The sequence below is a fragment of the Tachypleus tridentatus genome, chromosome 13, assembly GCF_004210375.1.
Source record: "Tachypleus tridentatus isolate NWPU-2018 chromosome 13, ASM421037v1, whole genome shotgun sequence".
In the NCBI taxonomy this organism is placed as follows: Eukaryota; Metazoa; Arthropoda; class Merostomata; order Xiphosura; family Limulidae; genus Tachypleus; species Tachypleus tridentatus.
In genome coordinates, this window is record NC_134837.1 from 63,870,964 (window position 1) to 63,892,948 (window position 21,985).

At 34.3% G+C, this 21,985-nt stretch overlaps 1 protein-coding gene across 1 annotated transcript in view; it reads left to right on the forward strand.

Annotated features, from left to right (window-relative positions):
* The window catches only part of LOC143236161 (uncharacterized), a 77,296-nt gene extending 65,225 nt beyond the window's left edge, over nt 1–12,071 (forward strand). Inside the window, exons 38-42 of the mRNA XM_076474445.1 lie at nt 593–1,029; nt 2,601–2,798; nt 5,117–5,253; nt 7,726–7,896; nt 8,635–12,071. Of these exons, the coding sequence (XP_076330560.1) occupies nt 593–1,029; nt 2,601–2,798; nt 5,117–5,253; nt 7,726–7,896; nt 8,635–8,727 (1,036 nt within the window). The 3' untranslated portion in view covers nt 8,728–12,071. The remainder of the gene's footprint in view (nt 1–592; nt 1,030–2,600; nt 2,799–5,116; nt 5,254–7,725; nt 7,897–8,634) is intronic.
* Nucleotides 12,072–21,985: the final 9,914 nt, after the last annotated feature.

The following is a 21,985-nucleotide window of genomic DNA, read 5'->3' on the forward strand; positions in this document are numbered from 1 at the left end:
CGAGACACTTCAATCACCAAGGTCAACTTCTGTTTTTGTTTTCAGAACTGTATTACAAGTTACTTCAATCACTGAGGTCGAGTTCTGTTTTTATTTTCAGAACTATATTACGAGATACTTCAATCACCAAGGTCAAGTTTATTTTTATTTTCAGAACTGTATTTCGAGATACTTCAATCACAAATGTTAAGTTTTGTTTTTGTTTTCAGAGCTGTATTACGAGATACATTAAACCACTGAGGCCAAGTTGTGTTGTGTTTTATTTTTACTGTATTACAAGATACTCAATCACTAATGTTAAGTTTTGTTTTTATTTTCAGACTGTATTACGAGATACTTAATCACCAAGGTCAAGTTCTGTTTTTACTTTAAGAACCGTATTACGAAATACTTCAACCACTGAGGTCAAGTTCTATTTTTGTTTTCAGAACTGTATTACGAGATACTTCGACACTGAGGTCAAGTTCTATTTTTATTTTCATAGCTGTATCACGAGATACTTCAATCACCAAGGTCAAATTCTGATTTTTTTTTCAGAACTATATTACCAGATACTTCAATCACCAAAGTCAAGTTCTGTTTTAAATTTTAGGGCTGTATTACACGATATCGTAACCACTGACGAACCAACAACAATTTTTACTACTGAAGATTTGTTGTTTGACGTCGAAACACAAGGAACAACAACTGAAACGACCACCACAAAGATTTTCACAACTGATGAAGAAACTGAATCCACTACAACAAAAGTGCCTTCTACAGTGACTCACCTTGTGACAGAACGTAAGCTCCCTAGCACAGAGTCACCTACAACCGTTGTCAGAGTTTCGACAACCATCTTGACTCCGGCGCCTTCTCGAACCTCTTCGACATCTCCTCCTCCTATTGATATGTTCCTTAAACTTGCTGAAGATTTTTATGCCATTGTTGGGGACCAACAAGATGCATTCACAACACATCTTCTTAACCAACTATCCAACACTATGGGTCTGCCCCTCCCTTGTTTCTCCTACTTCAACATCTCGCCAGGTAAGTTTGATTTACATTGTATTATTTGTAGAGGATTTCGTCAAAACCTGATGTAGTACAGAACAGGCAGTGGTCTACAAAAATCGTTCTTCCAAAACGGTCTCTTATGCACTAAACTTTGTGATCAAAGGATTTCCATGATTTAAATAGGTTTGAGGTTGTTTAATGTTGAATCAAATGTATCAGATGTCGAATATAATGTAACGTCTTCTAAAAAACAAGTTTTAATGCGAAGACACACTTTTTGTTTCGTGATTAGTTTGAAGTAATTGAGGAAGGCTTCTGAGAGATCACAGCTTTTAGTAATTGTTGTTCTACATATTAGCTGTTAAATATATAGACCTGAATTTTAACTGTTAAATATGTGGTAAAAATATCGCAACGATCCGCAGTTACTCATAGACACAGTTTCGATATTTAATAAACAAAAAATGATGGTAATGAAATCTAGGAATACTAGGATTCCGCCAGATCAGAAGATAAATATGTCTCCAACGTCAAACAAACATTGAAGAGAGGTCGCATAATGTGACTCTTGTTGTAATAATAATGATAGAAAGATAGTCATTTCGTGTATGTGACCCTTGCTGGTAACAATGAAGTCACTCCGAAATCATCTGTCTCTTTGATTGCTCATATCCTTCGATTGAAACATGTTACTATAATAAGGATTGAAAATCTGAATAAAGCAGGTTCCAAATTTTTTAACAGTGTATGCTACACTTAGAGCAGTTATTGGAATTTTGACTTCCTTGTTCTTCCATCCCGAAATACTACTTCGCCTTTTGTTGAAGGAGAGACCTTGCATTAAGTATTCCGTTTATTAACCGATTTTGTGACACTTTAAGTGCTGCCTTTAACACTCAGTGTCGCTGAGGGATCACCCTGATGTTGCAGATGAAATATTGATGCTAATAGATACGATTCATTCTCTCCCAAGTTCCAAAACTAAAAAACTTAATTCAGTGTTTCACTTGTAAGAGCGTAATCGAATATACAACGTTCAAGATCTTAAAGAATTAAACCAGGCATAGCACCCATTCTGACTGCAAGTGTTAATTTATTTGGGAGGGGATGGGGTGGATGGGCATCTTTTCGACTCCAGAGTGTCATATACTAAAACAATAGAGCCATTTGCGAACTACTTATTAATATGACTCTTATTTAGATACAACTCTATTTTCCGATATAATGCAGAATATAGTACGTCATTTGTTCGTAATTGTTTCTCAGAATTAGATTAATTGCGTTACATGCTCCCTCATGTTGGTTCAGAAGCAACAAAATATGAAATAAACTGAGATATAGTAAAATATTAAAGGTTTATTGTTATTATTAAACATTTTGTTAAGATGTACGTGCAAAAATAATGTGCTAGACAAACCAAGAACATCACATAAGATTCAGGACTTATAGACCATTAGAGAATATATCGTTTCATTCTTGTATTATGACATCATTTCATTGTGTTACTATAATAAGTGTAGCCTATTGTTAAACTGATATATATGTACATAATATCAGCTTGGTTTGCTCACACTGTGACGTTTACTTCTTATAATTTACAACAGGTAGTATAGACGTTAAGTTTGGACTTGTTCCTTATACCAATGACACTATGACTATTGATGGAAACACTCTACAAGCATCAGCGAGCGAACTCACGCAAATGATTAACGGTGGAGGACTAAAACTCACCGATCTTAAGGGAAATCAGTTAACAGTTGTTCAGCTGGCACCAACGGCCACTACAACTGTAGCGCCACCTAGTAAGTAATCAAACAAAGTTTTTATTTCACCAAATATTTTAATCGCAACACGTTTTTTCCTTTTGATGGATTAGAAACACTAAAGGTTATTAACTGGTCAGTTTAGCAAACTAATGAATTATCCGGGAAATAATTGTGAAAAATATAAATTTAAATTTATTATTCTAATTAATTAATTATTTTTATATGAACTGTCTGTGTTTAAACGTGTTAATCCTCTTTTTACAGAAAACTCAGAATATAAATCTACTGATTTGATAACTAAGGAGAACACGAAAACAGCGATGAAACAAATGAATTAATTTGAGAATAGTATTCTAATAAATTCCTCTTAATGAAAACAAAATTATTTCGTTTTATGCACTAAACCGAATAGGAGTTCCAACATTTGAGTTCTATTTGTATAAGAATATCACCAAACCAGTACAAGGGCTACCTACAAATAGCCAGCCATCCCTACCTCTGAACCCAGAGACTCAATGAAAGAAGGCTTGTACCCCGAATTCTTGGGTTGTTCTTATCTGATCGAATATATTTTTTTGTTTATTCATACCACCACCACTACCTTGATTACCTTCTCATTGCTCCAAAGTAGGACAGTTTTTGTAACAGTAAAGCTTGAACCATGAACTTGGATTCACAGTGCGGTTACAGTAATTATTAACTATGTCCAGTCTTATAATAAACAGATGAATATATTTATCTCAAGAGTAATATTCTATATTTGAAACCAGTTAACAATGAGTCCGCGAGAAGACAAACTTAACTAGGCACCAAAATACACCAATCTAATAAAGTTATACTTGAATACTGTTTAAAATAAGAAACCTAGGATGAATTGTAAAAAAACAACAACTATTGTAACAATAAAAATTGTATTTTTCAAAATTAATTTCTTTACATAAACGCGGTTATGAAAAACGGTGTCAATTTTGTAATAAGTGATGACCTCAAACATGATCATAAAATTTAGGTGCCTGAACATCAGATCTGTCTGTTAAAACAAGTCCTTGCTTTTAAAGGACAACTGAATTTTATCCGCATATTGCAAGATTGTTTTGTTACCAAATTATAAGCGTTTTTGAATTTAATTAAAATTTGTGATATTAACGAATGCCTTCCCCCCGGTAGCTTAGCGAAAGTTTATATATTACAGTGCAAAAATCTGGGATTCAATGTATCACGGTAAATAAAGCACAAATGGACCATTTTGTAACTTTGTGCCTAGAAAAGAACAACAACATTAACAGATAACCAGTTTTGTTTGTTTTGAATTTTGCGCAAAGCTACACAAGAGCTACTGCGCTAGCCGTCCTTAATTTAGCAGTGTAAGACTAGAGTGAAGGCAGCTAGTCATCACCACCCACCGCAAACTCTTGGGCTACTCTTTTACCAACGAATAGTGGGATTGACCGTCATATCATAACGCCCCCACGGCTGAAAGGGCGACTTTGTTTAATGTGAAGGGGATTTGAACCGCGACTCTCAAATTACGAGTCCATCGTCCTTAACCACTTGGCCATGTCAGGCGAGGACATTAACTGAATTTGTTTGCGTTTTGATAAATATATAGAACTAAACTTATTTGATGATTTAATCTTTGATTTTCATAGTATTCAAAATCCAATACAGAACCCTTCTCTCTACAGAAAGAATTTGGTTTGGTTTGTCTTGAATTTCGCGCAGAGCTATCCGAGGGCTGTCTGCGCTAGCCGTCACTAATTTTGCAGTGTAAAACTAGAGGGAAGGCAGCTAGTCATCACCACCCACCAGCAACTCTTGGGCATCTTTTTGACCATCACATTATAACGGCTGAAAGGGCTAGCATGTTTTATAGAAAGAGATTGGTCAGTTAAAACGTTTTTGTTACAGTCCTGCTGGTCTGGTCTGAGTAATTGATAATAATATATTGATGATGTTTTTGTTATTCACCAGACTTATTCTTTACGATTTGCCTTTATCAACGGTTGAAAGGGGAGCATGTTTGGTGTGATGGAGATTTGAACCCACCACCCTCAGATTACGAATCGGATGCCTTAACCAGCTGGCTATATTTCTCGAAGAATAAAGCTGCGCGCATCTGCATTTTACTTATAGCAAAGACACATCGTGCTATCTGTTATATCCACCGAGAGGGATCGATCCCATAATTTTATCATTGTAAACCCGTAGACTGACTGTTGCCCCACCAGGGGACTTTAAAGAATAGGGTAATGTTATATGAACCAAAAACTATTGAAATGAACATAACACTTATCATAAGTTAAAATATATTATTTGTTAATATACTAACATTTATATACATATTTCTTTTTCAGGTATCTCCTTCAACTTTACCCCCATCATCCTTGGTATTGTAGTTGGGGTTTTCGTCTTAATGCTCATACTTGTTATTATGATAGCAGTGATCGTGAAGCACTTGAGCAGAGCCACCTGTCGAGTGACGCCTGAAGAAGTAACTATTATTATTATTAGTTTTATATAAAACATACTTTTAACTTATTAAATAAGTGATTTTAATATAAAAATTATAATTCAGTTTTTCACTACCTCTTTTTAAATCACTTTTAACCACGTTCAACCGAACAATAAATTTAACCTAATTTTTATGGAAGTACTGTTGATAATTATCGATGAATGTTATTGGTTTGTCTTTTACAATACTCAATTTTGAGAAGTGACTAAAAGAATGAGCAATTTCACTCATTTTATTCGCAACAGACGAAAAGAAACCGTAAAATGTTTAATTTATAAGAACAGAAATTCCCTTGTTTTTGGTTTGGAAAACTGTATAAAATAGTGACAGTTTTCATAATATCAGAGAACAAATGTTTTTGTTTTTTTGACAGTTATAACTGCGATGTTTCAACCAATAGGAACCGGTCATCTTCAAACATTGTATGGTTAACAATTCCAAACTTTGACGGTTTCATCGGCAGAGCGCGTGTTGAATTAATTATACGTTTTTAAAATAGATGAAATAATTACTTACAAGAAATATAAAAAAATACAAAACACATAAAAACAATAAAATATATGGACTATAATTAAAATAATTATAATTAGTCCAAAGAGATAAAGGAATTCTGGAATAATTAGACAATAATTGATTTGTCTTATCATGGGAGCGTTTATGGATTTTCATCTTTTTACATCAACTCGTATAGTTTTAATGTTATGTTCGAATACGAAGTGTGTGGCTTATTTTCAAAATGTACACAACATGTGATGGTCATTTTACATGTTGTTTGAGCCTTTCCAGTCTCGTCTAAATAAAATCGTTGGTGTATATTACATTTGATTTCATGTGTTGTTACTCTGGTGTCCTTTTCTTTCAGGTTAGTTTTCCTAACGACGTTCTTTGTGTTTCTTTTTGTTTTATGTATGATCAACGACTTTGTATTAATGTTATGCGCTGTGTTTTTAATGAGGCATTTCCATAACCAGACAAGGTTGTCGCTGACGTGTTCAAATGTATAACGGTTGTGAAGAAGTTTTTTTGTTGGATTAAATGTCTCGTGACTTCTTTCGACTTTACAGATTTTTCTCTTTCAACTCGGGATAACCATTTTTATAAAATGAAAATATTCTACATTCTTTATAATTCGCCGTTTAAATACTTGGAGGTACGCATGTCAATTTACAGTTGAGTTATAAATAATTAGGTTCCAAGTTTTTATTGTAGATAGAGTTCGGATTCAATTCTTCGTACTGTTCGTAGTGCGTTGGGTACCTACAAACACAGGTGTCAAATTCAGCCGATTTCATAATAATGTGAAAATAAAAATAAAATTATAGAAACAAATTTTCTACCTTCAGTTGTTGATAGAATTTTAAATGCTTGATATTCAGCAAATTTACAGCAAATTTCTGGATGTTATAAACTCAATTCTGGATGTTGTACACTCGGTTCCGGATGTCTTGAACTTGGTTCTGGATCTTTTAACTCGGCTTTGGATATTTTAAACTCGGTTCTGGATCCTTAAACTTGGTTCTAAATGTTTAAAACTCGGTCCTGGATGTTTTAAACTCTGTTTTTGATGTCTTAAACTTGGTTCTGGATGTCTTAAACTCGGTTCTGGATGTCTCAAGCTCGGTTCTTGATGTTTCAAACTCGCTCCTGGAAGTCTTAAACTCGGTTTCGGACAAAACTTTACCTGGCTTTCTATGAGAAGAACATTATCTAGATTTCTACGAGCAGAACTTTAGCTGGTTTTCTATGAGCAGAACTTTATCTAGTTTTCTATGGGCAGAACTTTAGCTGGTTTTCTATGAACAGAACTTTATCTAGTTTTCTATGAGCAGAACTTTATCTAGTTTTCTATGAGCAGAACTTTATCTAGTTTTCTATGAGCAGAACTTTATCTAGTTTTCTATGAGCAGAACTTTATCTAGTTTTCTATGAACAGAACTTTATCGAGTTTATATGGGCAGAGCTTTATCTAGTTTTTTATGGGCAGAACTTTAGCTGGTTTTCTACGAACAGAACTTTATTTAGCTCTTTATGGGCAGGACTTTATCCATGTTTTTTATGGGTAGAATTTTATCTAGCTCATTACTGAATGTCTCCTCAGTTCTACCTTTAAGGAAGGTTTTGAACATAGCCATACAATAATTATTCCCACTTATTTTAGATATTTGTTATTCAACACATGCACTGCTGGAAAATAACAGTTGTGTACTGAATTCATAATAGTTGTTAACCTTACGTTGCCCGAAGATGGCCTGACCCTATAAGTTCAAACGTTTCCGTTGCTTAAGGTAAAAACACCTAATCACGTTATTAGGTTTCTTGATCTAGTGAGATCCAAATCTGTTATTAGATGGGTGTGATTGAGTTACTGTTGTTTATGGATAGAAAAAAAACCATTTAATTTACCATTAGAAAATCAGCCAATATTATATTTCTGTATTGTCCTTTTACAAGTATGTTGATAAACCACCATCCTACCGCGGTGTCCATCACGAAGAAGCACTATTTACCACAGCTGGTAGCTATGGCTACAGTAACCGTCGACTGAGCGTTCCTTCAGCTCCGTCGTATCGTCCACCAACTAAATCTGAAATAAACAAGACGCCACGTCCTCCTTCGTCATTGGTAAGTTATTTTTACATGTTCTTTAGATAATATGTTCTCTGAAACATTGTTTCTGAAAAGAGAAACCTCTTTATCAGTTGTGACTAAAACAAGTTACCGACAAAGACCAAAACTAAAACTTAACGTTTGAGTTAATATATCCAATTCAACGTTCCTTCCCTCCAGTGACACAGCGGTACGTCTGCTTACGTACAGCGCTAGAAACCGGATTTCAATACCGGTGCATAGCTTTGTGCTTAACTTCAAACAAATAAACTCCTAATTCAGCATATTGGTCTAACCAGGTTTCCACAACAAAATCCTATAAAATACGTAAGTTATCGATCTTTTTAGCTATAATTCCAATAATAATCGACAAAGTTCAGCCAGCCAGCTTTGAAGATTTAAATGAACTCTAAATCCATATATTAAGTTAACAATGCAAAGTCATCTTCATAATAAACACACACACATATATAACAAATAAAGAAAAATAATATGTATATATATATATATATATACTGTAAATGAGGCTAAGATTAAAGACATAATGGAATACATCTCTCTTACAAGACGCATAAAAACTGTTTGTTTTCATGATGCGTTATTACGATTTCCTGTATTTCGAAAAGCACGACAACACAATAACGAAATCGTAAACGGCAAATATTCGTTTAAGCATTTTTATTTTTCCATAAGCCAGTAACGTATTTCCAATGACTTAAAGTCACGTTATTATTATGTTATGTGTTTTTACAGCGAGAAAGACTCAAAGAAAAACACTTGAAAATAGACGAAGAAGAATTCGGAGAAAGGGTTGACAGGAACAAACCTGTTCCTGTAAAACCTTAGGTAACCCAGCACCTGGTGGTGATATTAGAAAGTAATATCCCTGCATTCACAACGTGTTTTTGTTTTTATAGTTTTCTAAAACCAAACAAACAAAACCATTCACTTATTGTGTGTTTCTGATGTGCTAAGTATCTCAAGTATACAATGTTACTAGTAACTCCATATTCAATGAGCGTGTATTAATAATTTCCTATTAAATGAACACTGTTACTAATAACTTCCTTTTCTAGCGAACACTATTATTAGTAACTCTATATTCAATGGCACTGTTATTAGTAACTCTATGTTAAATGAGCATGTATTAATAATTTCCTATTAAACGAACATTGTTACTAGTAATTCACTCCTTATTCAGTAAACATTGTTACTAGTAATTCACTCCTTATTCAGTAAACATTGTTACTAGTAATTCACTCCTTATTTAGTAAACATTGTTATTAGTAATTCACTCCCTACTCAATAAACACTGTTATTGGCTTATATTGAAAATTGTTTTTCTCAAACAAGTTTCCACTGTCGAATGTCTAAATCACTAGATAATAAATATCATGTCCATTCTGGCTCTACATATATAAGGTTCAGAAAGGTAAAAACTAAAAATAAATCGCACAAGTTTTCACGTCGAAAATAACTTTGTTTCAATAGTCAGTCTACAAGAACGAAAAAAAAAACAACTAAAAATATCCGTGCCTTTTTATATAATAAATTCATCAAACACAAAGAAACAAGTAAACCAAGTGCTCTGAATATGTGTATTATATTGGATCGAATTTTCATTTATATTCGTCAGTTGTTAGAATAATTTATAAATGTGAACATTTTCCCTCGTGATTTATGCTTTACTTTCGGAATTCAATATAAGTAAGAGCTGCCTTATACTTGGTTTTAATAATTGAATGTGTTATTTTCTCTTCTTAGGGACAATATTTTAATAAACAATGTCTAGATTTTCCTTTCTTCGTCCTAGTTGTTCAAACACATTATTAAATATTTTTTTCTTTCTAGTTTAACGCAAAACTCAGATAAATATATTTCGACTCCTTTAATGCCATTTTAAATGCTGAAACGTATAATTAGAAAGAAAAGTACTTTGTTAAGGTAGAAGTAAATGAAAGTGTATTTTACGTTTAATGTAATAAACTAAGTTTGTGCTGCAAAGTCTCGGTAAAATTTATACTTCGTGACTTTTATTTTTTACAGTTATTTAGCGATAAATTAAGCTTTTGATATTTTTATAATTATTGTTTTTAAGGTTAGTATTTACAGCTCAAGATCGTGGTATGTTTAATTCACACTGTCTTACTGTTATTTTTAGACAGAATGCGTGCAAGGAAACGGTAAACAGATGTGTGAAAGACGATTTAATCACATATAAACGCAAAGAAATCTCATATATGTAAATATATATGTAAAACATTGTACAGTTGTAATATCATTCACTGTTTATGCGAAAACGTGATCTCAAGTAACAGTTCTTATATAGATGAAAATCATTAATTTTACTTTAAGCTGACAACAGTTGATAACCGTTCATTTACCGTAGATCCACAATAGTTGAAAACCGTTGATTTTACTTTAGATTAACAAAATTCAAATAGATATTTGTGATGAATTAAAAGTCATTCGTTTAATCTCTCCTATGTAGCCTAGCTACATTCTGTTGATTATGAACTGTATAATACCAGTTCTGAAGCATACAGTTTGAATGTTGCATTTGTTGCCAACAAATTAAGTTAAGGATAATTAATCGTTATTGTAAGTCATGTAGTAAACTTAGAGGAGAGCAAGCATCACGTAACAGAATTAAAGTTTTGTTGAAAAAAAACTATTTGTTGAACAAAGAATCAGTTATCTTATAACTTACTGACTAAAACGATGTTTTGAAAACTTGCATGACTGGTTGGCTTAGTAAATATGGTTTCAACTTATTGAATCACTGTTTAGCTTAGTTAGAAGAGTGTAAAAAATTTGAATGATAACTTCGTTTAGTTGATATAGTAACTGTTTCTCGATACCTTTTAAAATTATGCAGTTATAAATAACATTTAAGTTTATATTTTTATATTATACACACAATTATAGGTTAGCTTATTAAACTTACAAAAGAGATAAGAATATTAATGTTTACAACTTATTGAGATTTTTGATATATACGAAAAACGTTCTTCTGTGATAGAAAAAACAACTGTGATGATTACCATATAATTCCAGGGGGGACAGTTGATTACCATATAACTCCAGGGGGGAGTAATGCTTTGTTGCCGTTTGTTGTATTTTAAGAACATTTTTGGTTGACATTTATTCTTTATTGGTGCAACACTTTTATTCAAATAGCATCTAGTTACTGTTAGTGTAATTGTGTTGATATATATATATAAATAATCGTATTTACAGAACAGTATGTATATGTAATATTAGTTGTTGATCATCGCAGTAGATTCTATTGCTAATTAGTATTAACTGTGATCTACATACGTGATATTGAAAATGCCTTTATTCACCGCTAGGTGGCCTGTTATACACCAAGTATTTAGATTATATTAATTATATTAAGTAACTTTTGTACTAGTTATTCAAGTGATACCTATGTTTAAGATTATCTGTAGCTTGGGCTTTGTTATGAGCAGTATTATTGTGATTTCGCGATGCATATATTTTCGCCAAAATTCAAGTTTCTGTTCCATTAAATTTCTGGTTTTTGTGAGAGTAAAATCATAACATATTCACTCGTAAACATACGCTTTAACTGTAAGTAAAAAAGTTAAAGGTCATGATATTTGCAGCTGAAGTACAGTATAGCCAAAATTTAGAAATAACAACCGTTGAATCATTAAATGTGTTTACAAATAATGGAGTAAAGAAATGCCTATTTTACATATTATTATATGTCAGGCCGAATTGAAAGACTGTTATTAAAATGTTGATAATTAACAGTAAAGTAGAGATAATTACAGCCAATCTTACTAAATTATAGTTTAGTGTTGGTTCAGTGAGGAATTCGTAACGTACGTTAAAATACACAGGTATATTAAGCGTGGTATTGTCTTTATTAATGGATTATTTCTCGAACAACAACTGCGATTGTTGAATTTTTTTATGCAACATTTTTAACATGTATGAAGAAGTGTGTTTTTATTACTCTGACATGATATGTCTCAACTATCAACCAGCAACTTTATATTTTATTTGTCAGCACCCAATGAATCTGTTTACGAACATGTGGAGATCTAGTTAGATATGTATCCATTCATAGCTAATCAGTCACTAATCACTTTGAATCTCTTTCTGTACTAGCTGGTTTTTATTTATAGTTTTCATCAATAAAAGTACATTATTCTAAACTCTTGTGGACTTGTTTCTTTCGTTAGTAATAAGTCATAAAACACACTGAAGAATACACAAAACAATCAGAGTATTTGAAATGTGTAATATCAAGTCAATAACCATGGAAGACCTCTGTTATAAACGAATCTCAGTCCACTCTCTGCAGTTCATCACTGTGAAGATTATTGGCCATGTGACCTAAAGTGCAAGTGATTGACCAGTTAGCTTAGGTCATATGCAGTGGTCGTGAACAGTTTTAAAACAGTTCTTACTTCGAAGTGGATCACATAGTTTGAATTGCTCCAAATTGTTTATAACCATGACTAAACCTTAAAAAAAGCATTTTAATACTTCACTTACATTGAAAACCATCGCATGAATCAAAAGTTGCTAGTCACAGCAGACTGTTTTGAGTTGGCTAAAGAAATGTTTAAATATGGCCTTACAATAATCTAAAACTGCTTTAAATCCAAAGGTGGAGTTGCTTAGTCTCTGAATAAAACTGACACAAACATACAACCACTATCTGTTGATATTGGCCCTCCATAACCGTAGAGAACTTATTTCGAAACGTTCACAGTCGCAACTATACACTGTGTCAGTATAAGAAACAGACATCAGAGATCGATTTGTATCCGAGATACTGAGTTAGTTGAATCTGCTCTCAACAAGACATAGAAAACAATTCACCTGCAGGGGTGCCAAAAATATAAAATAGGCTAATAACAAATGAAATAATATTATGTGGACTCATAAGTTGATTTACCCTGAAGCCAGTAAACAGGCCTACGCTCACTTTGAAAGAAATTAGAACCAGATACTATCATACTTTCATAGAAGATCGTGTTATACAGTCATGTGAAAAAGTTAGGACATCCTATGAAAGCCTGTGTATTGTTGTAACATTTTTGGATATATAGCTATTTAATCTCAATTTTAACAATACTGAGAGATTATAGGAGTATAACTAAACAATTAAAACTGAAGAAAAGACTTTTCAAGATCTTCTGTAAATGTCATACTACAAAAATACATATTCTAACTGAGGACAAAGTTAGGACAACCCCATATTTATACCCACATAAAATGGCTCAACTCAACCCCATATTTATACTCACATAAAATGGCTCAACTCACACACAGGTGTATCACACCAGGTGCAGGTGATTAGAAGATTGTAACACAGCATTGTGAATGAGGCTTGCCCTATTTAAACCTCAGACATTTAGTTCGGTGTGCTCCTGACTGTTGAAGTGAGAGTGAGCACCATGGTGAGAGCAAAAGAGCTTTCTGAGGCCTTCAGAAAGAAAATTGTATCAGTTTATGAATCTGGTAAGGGAGTTAGAAAGATCCCAAAAGAGTTTAAAATCAGCCATTTCACTGTCCGGAAAATACTCAGGTCAACATACTGCCAACATACCTAGGTCTGGTCGTCCAAGCATGTTCACCCCGAGAGCAGACCGCAAGATGCTGAAAGAGGTCTCCAAAAACCTTAAAATGTCATAACGGGATCTATAGCAGGCTCTGGCTACTGTTGATGTGAAAGTGCATGTCTCTACAATCAGAAAGAGACTGCACAAGTTTAACTTGCATGGGAGGTGTGCAAGGAGGAAACCTTTGTTCTCTAAGAGAAACATCAAGGCCAGACTGAAGTTTGCCAGAGAGAATGCAGACAAAGACCAGGACTTCTGGAATAATGTTCTTTGGACAGATGAGTCCAAAATTGAATTATTTGGACACCAGAACAGAGGACATGTTTGGCGTAAACCAAATACAGCATTCCAGGAATCTCATACCAACTGTAAAGCATGAAGGTGAAAGTGTCATGGTTTGGGGCTGCTTTGCTGCAGCAGGACCTGGACAGCTCACAATCATAGAATTCACCATGAAGTCTACTGTGTATCAGAGGGCGTTTGAGGATCATGTGAGACCATCTGTAAGAAAATTAAAGCTGAAGCGGAACTGGACCCTGCAACACGACAATGACTCAAAACATACCAGTAAATCCACCAAGGACTCGCTGAAAACTAAGAAATGGAGAGTCCTGGAATGGCCTAGTCAAAGCCCAGATCTTAATCCCATTGAGATGTTGTGGGGTGACTTGAAACAGGCTGTACATGCAAGAAACCCACTCAAACATCTCACAGCTGAGAGAATTCTGCATTGAGGAGTGGGGCAAACTTTCTTCAGACCAATCTTCAGAGACTGGTAGATGGCTACAGAAAGCGTCTTACTACAGTTGTGTCAGCTAAAGGGGTAACACTAGCTATTAGGGGGTAGGGTGTCCAAACTTTTTCCTCAGTTAGAATATGCAGTTTTGTAGAATTACATTTACAGCAGATTTTGAAGTCTTTTTTCAGTTTTAATTGTTTAGTTATATTCCTATAATCTCCCAGTATTATTAAAATTGAGATTAAATATCTATATATCCAAAATGTTACAAAAATACTCGTACACAGACTTTCATAGGGTGGTCTAACTTTTTCACATGACTATATGTGTGGTGGGAGTTATCATTATGTACTTCTACACCTAACATGATGGTACTATTCATTCCACATGTGCTAAAAACTATATCGTACAACATTTAGTGCAGAAATATGCTGATGAAGTTAGTCATGACGTCACCGTAATGGATGATAACTCCATTCTCCACTTTTCTAAACTACAAGGTAGAAAAAAGTCCATCTGCGATGTGACCTCCTTCTTAGCATTTTAGTGGTAACCTTAGCGAAACTTTTGACAACGTTTCGTTCTAAAGCGTCAGTTTTTTCGCATCGTTTCTTTGCCATAATCGTCATTAAAACATGAAAAAAACTAAATTGTTAATATGAGTTTCAAGTAAGGGCGGTGTCCGGGCGTTCGGCCTACCATGTATGAACATAGAAACTTCATAAGTGAAAAACAGATCCACGACTAGAACTTGAACCTAGGACTATTGGCCAAGAAGGCTATCAAGATTCACACTTATTTTTTAAACAAATAAACGACACGACAATGTTTGAGTAAAAAACGACTCCATCACTGACACTTGAATCTTGGAAGGGGATAGAGTTCTAATAAACTATTTGGCACGTTGCTTGAAGATTCATGTGATGGTAACCAAATGAACTGTTTGATATAAACACCAGACTTCATTATTATCGAGCATTTAAAGGATGGATGCTCTTTGAAGACATGCCACATCGTGTAGCTTCTGGCAGTAAAAAATCACTGGAAAAGTCTCTTCTTTTTTTCAGAGGAGTGGTCAATGATGCCTCATGACCTAATCAAAGTTTTCTTTTTATACATGAAACACTGAAGCCAGGTTACACATAATGCTTACAATTGTTCGCATTGAAGTTAAATGCAAATGAGCTGTAATAATATTTAGTTATCTGAACTAGAACTGTACATAGATGCCACCGGAAAATATTTATTTACGAGAGTAGACTGAATAGCCAATAATTAAGTCGCAACTCCAATCACAACACGAAACGTCATACGTTATGCATACCCATGGCCCATTATGCATGGCCCAGCGTGTTAAGGCGTTCGACTCGTAATCCGAGGATCGCGGGTTCGAATCCCGGTCGCACCAAACATGCTCGCCCTTTCAGCCGTGAGGGCGTTATAATGTGATGGTCAATCCCACTATTCGTTGGTAAAAGAGTAGCCCAAGAGTTTGCGGTGGGTGGTGATGACTAGCTGCCTTCCCTCTAGTCTTGCACTGCTAAATAGGGACGGCTAGCGCAGATAGCTCTCGAGTAGCTTTGTACGAAATTCAAAACAAACAAACAAATTATCTCTGAAAGATATTATAAGTTACAACAATATTTTAATTCCTTCATGCACTGTTTCAATGGGATAAAAATTCATTTATTAACTGTGTTTTAAATGCATAGTTATAATACCTTCTTAATCAAACTTACCTGTGCAGATGATTTTGTGAAAATTATAAAAATAGACATTAATATGTATTTATAAGGTTGAAGATAGCCCCGGCATGGCCAAGTGATTAAGGCGCTCGGCTTGTGATAGGAGGTTCGCGGGTTCGAATCATCGTCTCACCAAACATGCTCGCTCTTTCAGTCGTGGGGACGTTATAATGTTACGATCAATTCCACTATGCGTGGGTAAAAGAATAGCCCAAGAGTTGGCGGTGAATGGTTATGACTAGCTGCATTCCCTCTTGTCTTACACTGCAAAATTAAGGACGGCTAGCTTTGCGCGAAATTCGAAACAAAACAACGACTGAAGATTAAATATCGTATATTATTTTCCAGTTTTGTTAATACAGTGAAGCAAAATGTAGATTTTCCGGATACTCATTTGGTATAAACATATTAAAATGCTTATATTAAAACAATTATATAACTTCACTGTGTACTTAGGTAGGCCATGTCGCCATATTTATTCACATTTTATTTAAGGGCCGTACACAAATAGTCTTGTAATGTACTTTCCATTAAAAAAGGCCGTCAGAAACCAACTATTTCTCTCTGTAGGCTTTCAATAAGCCATATAATGTATAAAAATGTCTACATTTTTGTGCCCGTTTCTACAGTCAAATTTCACAGAAATCCATAGACACTAAATCGCCAGTACTTGATCAATATGTCTTTGTGTGGAATAGCATGAATACCCTTTCATTCTCTAAGTACTTGAGGTGTGCGATCATTGGACGGTTATATTATGGAAGCAACTCGTGCGCATGTGATTCATGTCTTCTCGAAATGGAGGTTCTTGATTGTGCTACTTGGAGCATGTAGACGGTTTTTGCTAATAACTCTGAGTTCATCGTTTTTCACCTGTTACAAAACATCGCACTTTGCTTACCATGGCTGCAGGTAAGACTTGTTGCAAATCTTTCTGGGTGGTTCAGGTTTCCCAGGTTGATCCATATTCCTTCAACTTCCAGCGTGCATTAAGTACAAGGAATATCGTACATCTTTACGATCGCAGTGTATGTATATTTTACGTCGGAATATATGTTAAATATATTTCTCAATGCTATCATATATGATGGCATTACAAAACTTACAAAACTCCATGTAATGTTAAAATATAGTGAGACTCGGTGTACAAACTTTGGGCTGTAGAAGTGCAGAAAGCACCCATGCAGAGCTCAAGCCCCAGATGATGAACTAAGTCCAACGTCTTCAATGCCGAGGTCCTGGCAGAACCAATATTACAATTTGGATCAAACGAGAGCGTGACAGATATTTAGCAAAGAACATTGATCTGCTCTCCAAGTGGTGGAAGAGAGGACATGAAGGTTGTTCAGTGTCTTTGTACACTTGAGACGTAGTTGCTTGATGTGTAGAATGAAGGTCAGCTTACAGTAAAAGATAAAGCCTAAGAACTTTGACTCAGGAACCACGGGAGTAATAGCATCACTGAGAGAGAGCTCGAAATTGGAGTGAATACCTCGTTGACGACAAAAGTACATGCAGATTGTTTTAGAGAAAGAAAAAGTACAACCGTTTCCTGTGTTTCACTTAAACAATTGATTAAAGGCAGTCTGAAGCTATTGCTCAATAAACCTCATGCTCGACGACTGATACAAACCGTGAAAGTTGTTGAGATGGAGCCCGTTTGTAATGGTAGGAGAATTTGTGCAGTGATAGCATTAATATTTACACTGAAAAGTGTGACACCTAAGACACATCCCTGAGGGACTCCACGTTCTTGTGGAAAAGAACTGGAAAGCATCAAGCCCATACAGACTTGAAAGCTTCAGTACAATAAAAGGTTTTGGATTAAAATGGGTGAATGTTTGCTTTTGTTTTTTTTAAATTTCGCGCAAAGCTACACGAGGGCTATCTGCGTTAGTCGTCCCTAATTTAGCAGTGTAACACTAGAGGGAAGGCAGCTAGTCATCACCACCCACCGCCAACTCTTGGGTTACTATTTTACCAACAAATAGTGAGATTGACTGTCACAATATAACGCCCCCACGGCTGAAAGTGCGAGTATGTTTGATATGATGGGGATTCGAACCCGCGATCCTCAGACTAAGAGTTCAGTGCCTTAACCATCTGGCCATACCGGGCTCGTTTTAGGTTTAATGGAAAGATTTTGAAAAATACGAGTTCCAATTTTACCATATAATGCCTAATAACGCTTGATATATATATACATACATACACACACACACACACACACATATATATATAAAAGAAACTTCATTTCCAATACATTAATAACAAAATTATTAAGTGTTCTTAAAAAGTAAAAAACCCACGTGTACAGGTTAACCGGACTTTTAAAGAATGATAAGTAAAATCATTTCAACAAACTCTTTGTAAATCACAACTTCTGTTACTATACTATGGCTATGGCCGTGTATTGAACGATGGATTATTCTTCTGTGTTTTTCAGTTCATTCAATACTTGTTCCAAATGCGGTTAAGTGGCTATGGTGCCGGGCTTCATTCCAAAGGGCCTGAGGTTGAATGTTTTTGAACATGTTCCACCTTTTTAGCCTCGGGTTCGCAATAAAAGTGACACTCAATCCGGCCGTTCATTGTGGTGGCGAGCATTGGTGGCTGACTGCTCACCCACTGACCAGCAATTCAAAATTAGAGATGTTCATATTTGGACCATAGAAGTCTGTAAACTGGCCTTGGTGTTTCTGTAGTTGAAAATTCCGGTTCTAATTTTCTTGCCATATTTACATTTGTATATCCAATACAGAACAAGCTTTCAATGCTGTTCTATTGTATATCGTTGTCCTTTGTACTGGTTGACTTTTGGAAGAACTAAAAATATTTCATGTTTATTAATTATTTAATTCAATCTAAAAATTTAGATACATCTCTTAAAAACTCGACAAACTAATCATAGGTGTCACAAGTTGTGACTTGTGTACCTTCTTTGTGTGATTTTCGGCTATATCTCCAGCAGTTTCAACCGAGCATAAAGAAGTGACAAACAGATGTGGCTTACGTTTATCTTATGAGCAAGAAGTACGACTGCTTCTTTTAAATTTTGTCTTGATTCGTACTGGTTTAATTGACATTGTCAGCCTATTCACATTGTCTTTCGGTTCAAAAAACCCAATATTGAAATCAATCTTGTTATTAAAATACTATGACCTGTAATTGTGTTGACATGTATATCAAAGTAACCTTTCAAATTTCAGTAAAAAATGCAGAAAGCCTGGCATGACAAGGTGGTTAGGGCGTTTGAATCGTCATCTGAGGGTCGCGTGTTTGTATCCCCGTCACACCAAACATGCTTGCCCTTTCACTCCTAGGGGCGTTATAATGTCACAGTCTATCCCACTATTCGTTAGTAAAAGAGTACCAAAAGAGTTGTCGGTGGGTGATGATGGCTAACTGCCTTTCTTCTTGTCTTACAATGCTAAATTATGAATGGCTAGCGCAGATAGCCCTCGTTAGCTTTGAGCGAAATAAAACAAAAAACAAGCAAATCATAGCGTGCTTGTAAAATTCTGGTCAGATTGAAATATTCCAATTACTCTTAACAGGTTTTATTCATATTATAAGACTGCAAATGTTTGAAACTCGTTAACTTTCATATTAAGAATCCATAATACATTCGCTGAAGAATTTAATGTATGTATATATGTGTATATATATAAACGCGAATGTCTCTCTCTTTCTCTTTCACTCTGTGTGGGTCTTTTCCTTATCTACAACCACGTCTTTAAAACTACCAACTCCAAATTCAGGGTACAAATCCAACAGCGGACTTAAAGACCGTTTTGAGGACTCAAATTGAGGCCAGAGTGAACAGTGTAGTAATTTTTGAAAACTAGAATGATCTATTGGTCTTAAATTAAAAAGGGTCGGAATTTTTGGTAATATATGACCAAGAGGGCTATTATTTATGTTTCTTATCTGTGTGAGGACTTCTTCTAATTATTCTATTCATGATCAGTTATGTGTTAGAACGATTTGAAAACTTCATGCAGCTTTCATTTCTTTCTCTGCTCATTCTCTCTCTGTTCTCTTTCTCGTTCTCTCTTTTCATCATGCTTCAGTTATATCTTTTGCTTTTCTTGCGTGTACTCGCTAGAATCGGCTATGCGATGACTTTACAAAAACATTTGGTATTGGCAAATCTTCACTTACTTTGCGTTACAACAAATCAATTATTCAATAAAGGGATTGTCAGTAAAGTCAAAACACGCTGCAAACGATACTTGAGTGCATAGCAGATATCAGGACACCAAAAGGTAGAGAATCTTGTCTAGAACATTTGAAATATCATTCAAAGCACATGCAAAAAGCAGAGGCAATGTATCCGGTTTTGCTTTGATTGAAATAGGTTTAGCAAATTTTTATCTATTTTTTCGCTCATTGTTATTTTTATGGGTTTTAATAAAAACACTTAACTAAATGAAAAAAAAAAACATTTTCATTTTTTTGCCCAAAACACACGAGTTATACGGTTGATTTAATTACAACAGCTCAGGATATTTAGAGACACTTTCATCCGAGTAACACCTGGTATTCTTTTAGTTTACAACAAGAATAAATTGCGTGCAACAAATTAAAAACCATCTTAATAATACCAGTACATTACAGATGAAAGACAAGTCAATTGAAATAATGTAAAATAAACCTCAAAATCCAATGTTTATTGAAACACCTAAATAAACATTTCATAAATTCGGCATCAATAATATAAGACGAATATGACTGTTACATAGATTCTATTAAACCATTTTGAAATGTATAACACTGTAAGCAAATACGTGGAACAGATTCAAATAGAATTCGCTGAAAATGAATAAACAGCAAACTGAGCTTTTTGGGTTGTTTGTGATGAAAAATTTATTTCTGACCTTTCAAAAGAACCCGTCTTTCTAAATAAAAATCAATTAGATTTCTGTATAGGTTACTCACTACATGAAGAATAAGGTAAGTATAATTGTGGAATATGTAAAACGTCCATTCATCGTATATTAAGAATAAAGATTATCCTGCAAATAGATTCCAACGTAATAGTGGAATAAAATAACTCCCATCCATAAAACAGTAAATCAAGTTATTATATTAATATTCCAATTCAAATTTAAAGCGATCAAAAATATAAATATAGTTTATACGTACATATGTGTATGTATACATACTTATATTTTTAAATCATCTCTTATTATTATAATCATACCTAACTATCTTGTATAAAAATGACAGTTTGTACATCGGTATATTCTCTTATTACGTTCCAAGATATTTCTTGACTCATTCATTTATACGTTGTTTATTATCAATATTACACCGTACACCAAAAAAATAATATTTTATGTTTTTTAATTACAAAATTAATCTGACGAATGTATTTCAATTTCTTAACATTATTATAGTTCACTCTTTCCATAGTTATTATAGTTCACTCTTTCCATAGTTATTATAGTTCAATCTTTTCACCGAAGAATCTAAAAGCAATTACTAACATGATGTATTATATATTATACCACCATATTCCTCACCATGTATTCTAATACATCATTTTAACCCAACCTACTCACAAAGTATTACATGACCATATTCGTAAACATGTATTCTAACACATCTTATTATTATTTTAATCCAATTTTCCCACCAGGTATTAGACCATTATTTTCTCACCATTTACTGTATTATATCTTCTCATCATAACTGTAACATCTTCATTCTCACCACATATAGTGAAGTATGCTTTCCTACTCGTCTTGTCACATGCCTGAGTCATTCTGTGATTCGACTTATTCTTATTTCTGTTTGAGATAACTAATTATTTTCAATTAATCAACCTATGTCTATAATAGCTCATCATTCTATCCTTGTAGAGTCAGTTACAAACTTCTATCATAAAACTCACTGTCTTCATTACAATATCAGTTACTTATTTCTCTCAACATACGTAGTCCTCACTTCTCTTCAGTGAGTAATTGAATTGTTTTTTATACATCATATTCTAGTCTTTAGTCTCAACTGTA